Source organism: Scyliorhinus torazame, chromosome 17, assembly GCF_047496885.1.
Source record: "Scyliorhinus torazame isolate Kashiwa2021f chromosome 17, sScyTor2.1, whole genome shotgun sequence".
Taxonomy (NCBI): domain Eukaryota; kingdom Metazoa; phylum Chordata; class Chondrichthyes; order Carcharhiniformes; family Scyliorhinidae; genus Scyliorhinus; species Scyliorhinus torazame.
Genome location: NC_092723.1, coordinates 112547938 through 112555101, shown reverse-complemented (window position 1 = coordinate 112555101; position 7164 = coordinate 112547938). Strand labels below are relative to the sequence as shown.

Genomic DNA, 7164 nt, shown 5'->3' with positions numbered 1-7164 from the left:
CTGTATACTAACAAGGCAAACACGAGTTCAGTCATTTAAGGGGCTGGCGAATCAACAATATTTTCTCTTTGAAAGGCTCAGCCTGAAACAGGAGGAGGAACAAAACACAGTTCGGACTGCCATATAAGCAACTGCATAAGACTGCCTGCTTTGAGTAATCAAAACAAATGATATCCCTGGGTGAGAATGCATGAATAATGTGTCGGGAAGCTTATTTGGAAAAAAAACACCCAGGCAACAGGATGCTCATCAGCAGCTCAGAAAATGTAGCAAATTATGGCAATGTAACCATTGTACATTGCTATCAAAACCCATCTCCTTTAGGGAAGGAAATCTGCCAGCCTTACCTGGTCTGGCCTACATGTGACTCCAGGTCCACAGCAATGTGTGTGACTCTTAAGTGCCCTAACAAGAGCAATTGGGATGGAAACAAATGCTGGTCCAGCCAGCAACACCCACTGCCCACAAATTAATTTTAAAAAACACAATTGTTTTTTTAAAATAAATTTAGAATACCCAATTACTTTTTTCTAATTTTTCTAACCCACACAGACAGTGACCCGGGGCCGGGATTGAACCGGGGTCCTCAGCGCTGTAGGCAGCAGTGCTAACTACTGCGCCACTGGGCTGCCCTTTAAAAAACGTAGTTAATCTCCTCCGCCAGCTTTATTGGACCCAAATGATAGTAATGTTGCCTTAAGGGAGGAGGTCTCTCGCACATTCACATCGTGTGGAGCTACAGTGCTGCAGCCAATCTTGTTTCTTTGAATAGAAACAATGTGCAGGGGTCCTGGGAAAAGGAAGGGGAAAGGCACTAAGTCATGATACTCATTTGGAGGGCTGGTGCAGACGTGATGGGGCAAATGGCTTCCTTCTGTGCCGTAACAATTCTGTGATTCTGTAACCTTGTGTTGGGAAGTTAACCCACTCACAGAATAATCCACCTCAAGAGATTATTAGAGATGGAGGAAAAAAAACATGTAACCATGGCAACAGTGAAGGAAATGTGCAGCTCGGAACACCAGTTACTGAATTATTTCTTAGATCGGACTAAAATGACTTCCACTGATCAAAACCAATGAGCAACTCGGTGCTGGAGACAGAAGGATAATCATTGGTTGAGGGGCATGCAGAGGATCAGAGAGGCTGTATTGATTTTAATTGCACAGAGATATGAACATTTCCTTTCTTTAAAAGAAAAATCGATAGCTGCTCAAAACGATGGGGGAGTGTGATGGAAGTAAATCAGAAGAAAATGTTCCTACTGGTAGGTGAGTCGCTAACTAGAGGTCACAGATGTTAAGATAATTGGCAAAAGAACCAGAAGGGAGATGAGACAATTGTTTTATGCAGCAGCTCATTGTGATGTGGAATGCACTGCCTGAAAGGGATTCAATCGTAATTTTCTAAAGCAAATTGGAAAATAAGTTTCAGGGCTATGGGTAAAGGCCAAGGGAGTGGGATTAAATGGACAGCTTCGAAAGAGTCAGTATAGGCAGTATGGGCTGAATAGCCTCCTTTGAAGATGTAGGATATTACAAACAACTTGCTCTTTATTGTAAAATGTATTTTTTTGGGGGGGGGGGGGGAGAAGAGTTAACTCCCTAAGGATTGCAATCAAAATGGTAACCATGCGAGCTGTGCGTAACGGAGAATTAACCAGATAACGAGTTGGGGCAGAATGGCCAGATATTGTATTCTACGACCCAATGTCTGGTCCTGGGAACCAGGCTCCTGATTCCAATTTCCTTGTACAGTGAACTCACCATAGGCGGGGAGAAAATAGCAAGGCGGGTGTGATAACTCGGATTCTCTACATTCCTGAAGGCTTTATCATAGGTTTTCCAGCCTCCAACAGTCCCATTCAGTTGAGCAGCTCTCGTGCGCACCCCATCGCACGCATTCTTATACCCAATAAATTAAAAGCATTCAAAAGAAACGAACAATAAACAAATTCTTTGCAATGCCTCTATGATAATCCTTCTGCGTTGCTGGCAACTATGTCCAGGAGATTAATCATTCAAGACTCCAGAACAGGCAGCACAGTGGTCCCTGCCTCAGCCCCAGGGACGCAGATCTAACTCCGGCCTTGGGTGACTGTCTGTGTGGAGTTTGCACGCTCTCCCCGAGTTTGTGTGGGTTTCCTCCGGGTGCTCCCGTTTCCTCCCACAGTCCAAAGACGTGCAGGTTAGATGAATTGGCCATGGTAAATTTTCCCTTAGTGTGTGAAGCTTACGGCGATAGGGCAGGGGAGTGGGCCTGAGGGTTGGTGCAAACTTGACGGTCCGAATGGCCTCCTTCCGCACTGTAGGGATACTATGAATCTTGTAAGGCTAGTAAACCTACCGCAAGATCACATTCCAGCAAATGGCAGGAGAGAGAGGGCAATGCAGAGACCCTGGGCTGCTGCGTGCAAGGGAGAGACAGTAAATGTTTGAATGAAGTACCTGTTGAGGTTGAGACAATGTTATTTTTATCCATTTTCCGTCCAAAGAAATCGAGTTCCGCCTGAAAATTTAAAAAAGTGCTGAGATACATACAAGTAAATACCAAACAAAAGTTCAAATAAAAAAAGTCTCATGTCTGTTATCAGTAAACAGCTAATATCAAATGTGCAGCACAAACAATTTGGCTGTGAACATTTCAGTTTATTGTGAAGGCTTTAGCCTACAATTGGGTCTCTGGCTTACTAGCTATACATCAGAACTAGGAGGTGTAGGCCATCTGGCCCCTCGAGCCTGCTCCACCATTCATTGAGAGCATGGCTGATCTTTTGTGGACTCAGCTTCACTTTCTGGCCCGAACACCATAACCCTTAATCCCTTTATTCTTCAAAAAACTATCTATCTTTATCTTGAAAACATTTAATGAAGGAGCCTCTACTGCTTCACTGGGCAAAGAATTCCATAGATTCACAACCCTTTGGGTGAAAAAGTTCCTCCTAAACTCAGTCCTAAATCTACTTCCCCATATTTTGAGGCTATGCCCCCTAGTTCTGCTTTCACCCGCCAGTGGAAACAACCTGCCTGCATCTATCCTATCTATTCCCTTCATAATTTTATATATTTCTATAAGATCCCCCCTCATCCTTCTAAATTCCAACAAGTACAGTCCCAGTTTACTCAACCTCTCCTCGTAATCCAACCCCTTCAGCTCTGGGATTAACCTAGTAAATCTCCACTGCACACCCTCCAGTGCCAGTACATCCTTTCTCAAGTAAGGAGACCAAAACTGAACACAATACTCCAGGTGTGGCCTCACTAACACTTTATACAATTGCAGCATAGCCTCCCTAGTCTTAAACTCCATCCCTCTAGCAATGAAGGACAAAATTCCATATGCCTTCTTAATCACCTGTTGCACCTGTAAACCAACTTTTTGCTACTCATGCACAGCATGTTTTAATATTTTATCATTTAAATAATAATCCCTTTTGCTGTTATTCCTACCAAAATGGATAACCTCACATTTGTCAACATTGTATTCCATCTGCCAGACCCTAGCCCATTCTTAGCCTATCCAAATCCCTCTGCAGACTTCCAGTGTCCTCTGCACTTTTTGCTTTACCACTCATCTTAGTGTCGTCTGCAAACTTGGATACATTGAACTTGGTCCCCAACTCCAAATCATCTATGTCAATTGTGAACAATTGTGGGCCCAACACTGTTCCCTGAGGGACACCACTAGCTACTGATTGCCAACCAGAGAAACACCCATTAATCCCCACTCTTTCCTTTCTATTAATTAATCAATCCTCTATCCATGCTACTACTTTCCCCTTAATGCCATGCATCTTTACCTTATGCAGCAACCTTTTGTGTGGCACCTTGTCAAAGGCTTTCTGGAAATCCAGATATACCACATCCATTGGCTCCCCGTTATCTACCGCACTGGTAATGTCCTATAAAAATGTCACTATATACGGCTTAAGAATTCCTGTTTAGATCTCAGATCGCACCCATCACCTGGATGCTGCAGTCCTTTTTCCTTTATGGAGGGTGACAATACCAGCCGGCCAATGCCAACTCAGCAATCACACAATTTCGAAGACAAAGTAATAAGTGAATCAGGTGGTATGGGGAGCGAGTGGGAAAGTGGAGCTCAAGCCAAAGATCAGCCATGATCAAATTTAATGGCAGACCGCGCTCGACAGGCCGTGTGGTCTAATTGCTTACGTTCTCATCAGAAAGACAGCCCAATCATGGTTTGGTGGCGATGTCACTGGCTTGAGGCACTCAACACAAAATCTACTGACCCAGAGGTGAGAGTGCAACCACTGAACCGCCACTGAACCAAGAGGGAGAGGAATCTCAGACATCTCTACCTGGTGACTAAGCCGTTGACTCCGAATACTCTTTGAAATGGCCTAGCAAATCACTCAGTTGTACAAACAAGAGTGTCAGCAGTTCAAGGCAGTGCATCTTCTCAGGGCAACTCGAGAAGTACAATAAACACAGCCCTGCCATTCTGGAGAATGAACTTTAAAAAATCTCAACACCAACATCCAATTGTGTTTTGAGAGACTTTGCTGTGCATAAAATTCATTATATGTAAAGTGGGCACATACCAAATAGCATATTCCAAACTGCAGGGATTACTGAAACAATTAATGAGAGGAGTGTAAACGGAAATATACTCGGGAAAATTTATTTCTGTATAAACATATATAAATAAAAGGAAGCTGTGGCTACAAAAACATTAGGGGCTGGTTGCCTTAATAGGAGAGCAAGATTACTAAAGATGAGCTTCAATAGGCGATTAGACCTTTCCTCATCCTTGATTTTTAATCAGTGGATACATTTAAGTATCCCTCAATGGCACAGCCTCCTGGAGAGAACTCACATCCCGGGTCCTTTGCATCAACATGTTGATATCCTGTTCGGCAAGTTCCAGCTTGTTCCAATTAGCAATTTTCTTTCATGCAGCACGACAGTTAACTTATGAACATCCCAGAATTATGTTTCAGGATTACGTTTGGATCAAAAGAGAAGCACACTGTGCTTTAGCAGAACAAGAGCGAACTGCTCTCAGCAGAGACACTGCACCGTGAGGCACACCTTCCGACTTAAATAATTAGACATTACCAGGGTCTCCGTGGAGGGTGGTATACTCTCCCAACTGGGAATATCACTGAGGATCGTCATCTCAAATTTACTTTCAAACTCCATTTTCAGGCTTTACGTTAATAAAATAAAGGAAAATCAGAATGTTAAACTACTGAGTTAAAAATCAGCGAGAGGTGCAATTACTTATTCAGAGCACCCTTTCACTGTCACCTCCTCATTTAGTTTTGTAGAAATTAACCAAGTTAAATAAAAATCACAATTTTGTCCAATAACATGAATGGGCACAAGTGAGTACTACAGCTTGGGAGGTGATGGCAAAAAGAAAATCAAATCAGTGGTTTAAAGGGACACAGTCCCAATGAATATGATGCACCAGGAATCTGACCACCTTCAGTAGCCAGGTTCTTCCATTTAGTCTGTCGCCTGAACGTTTCAATAGAAATTAGTTGCTGGGTCTCTGAATTTCAAAAGAGACAGGGCTATTTCTACAAAAGAAAGTGAGCATGAATCTGTTGGGTTGTTGTAGAAATCCCACTGGCTCACTAATGCCCTATAGGGGAGGAAACCTGCCGTCTTCACCCGACCTGGACGATATAAGACTACAGTCCCACACCAAGGAGGTCGACTCCCAGTTGTCTTCTGACTGGCCAGCAAAGAGCTACTGCAGGGGTTCCAGAAGAACCATGGCAATTGGGTCTGGGTAGTGACAGTCACAGCCTGAGAATGAATTTTTAAAATCACTTTCTGCACCAGGTCGAAATCGTTCTCATTTTATTCCAGTACACTGAGTCATGCAGTTTAAAAAATGAACACTCACTCACACAATGACTGACCCAAATGTCATTGATTTAAATGGGACACTTGCAGTTGTTTGCGAGGCTGCATCCAGCACATTCGCAGTACAAATCACAAGGATAAATGAATAGGGCACAAAACACAGCTGCCGTGCTTTTGTAATTATGAGATTATTAAAGTAATGAATGCCCCAATCTGCCAACAAAGCCTATGCTGTAATAACTGAATCATACACTGCTGTTCTACACCTTGGAGTTGTCAACACAACAGCACTTTTAATAACATGGTAAACAATATGTATCAAAACATTCCCCATCTGTATTTCCACACGAGGCGAGGGCAAGCACCTCCAAGGGGAAAGAGGGGAAACATGCTCACATAGTCCAGGCTGACACCGTGGTTCAGTATCGAGGGAGTGCTGCATTGTCAGAGGTGCCATGTTTCCGATGGGTTGGTACACTAAGGTTTAGTCTGTTATTTAGATGGATATTAAAGGTCACACAGCAACCACCAAAGAAAAACAAGGTTCCTCCCTCCTGCTCTCAAAAGTCCTGGTCGACATTTCCCCCTCAAACCACACCTTTAAAAAAAAATAAATAGTCTACTCCTTATACATCATGCTGATGTTTGTGGGATCCTTCTGTGCACAAAGTATCTGCCGTGTCTGCCCATATGACAATCATTGAACTTCAAAGCAATTCAATGTCTCATGTGCTTTGAGAAAGACGAGCATTTATATGTACCGATTGCACCTCTCGCAAAGAGGTAAAACAATTGTAGCTTTTATTGGCATGACAGGCTAAGGAAATCCTGGAAATGGACAATAGGCAGCAGGTGAGAGAAAAAACGCTTGCATTTCTTGTCAATAGGGCTGCTGGGCCAAGGAGTCAAGCCCTTGAATGAGTCGGTGCTTTCTGGAGAGGGGACGGGGAAATTTGGGGACAGAGTCCCACAGGAGCTTGAGGAATATCAAATGATCAGATCTTTTGCTTCAGATGAGTGATGCGTTTATAATGGAATGGAGTGGGGCTGTTTGCAGGGGTGGGGGAGCAGGGAAGAGAGTACAGTTTCAGATAGTAATGACAGACGTGAAGTACAGGCAACTACCTTTATAAAGATTCTTTCAATTGTAGCCATGGTCTTCACAATACCAAAAGCCTTTGGGCAAGATTAAGTGGCCTTTGAACGGATTACCACTAAACACTCTTCCGAGATTTATGACTTTCTAATTTAACAGCAGCTGTTCAACAATGGAAAAGTCACGGCTGTTGTTATAAAAAACAATGAGTGCTGGCTGAAGGGA

General features: G+C 43.3%; 1 protein-coding gene across 1 annotated transcript in view; it reads right to left on the bottom strand.

The window, feature by feature from the left end:
- The window catches only part of chtf18 (CTF18, chromosome transmission fidelity factor 18 homolog (S. cerevisiae)), a 167280-nt gene that overhangs the window by 2430 nt on the left and 157686 nt on the right, over window positions 1-7164 (bottom strand). Inside the window, exon 21 of the mRNA XM_072480886.1 lies at window positions 2448-2508. Coding sequence (XP_072336987.1) covers window positions 2448-2508 — 61 coding nt within the window. The remainder of the gene's footprint in view (window positions 1-2447; window positions 2509-7164) is intronic.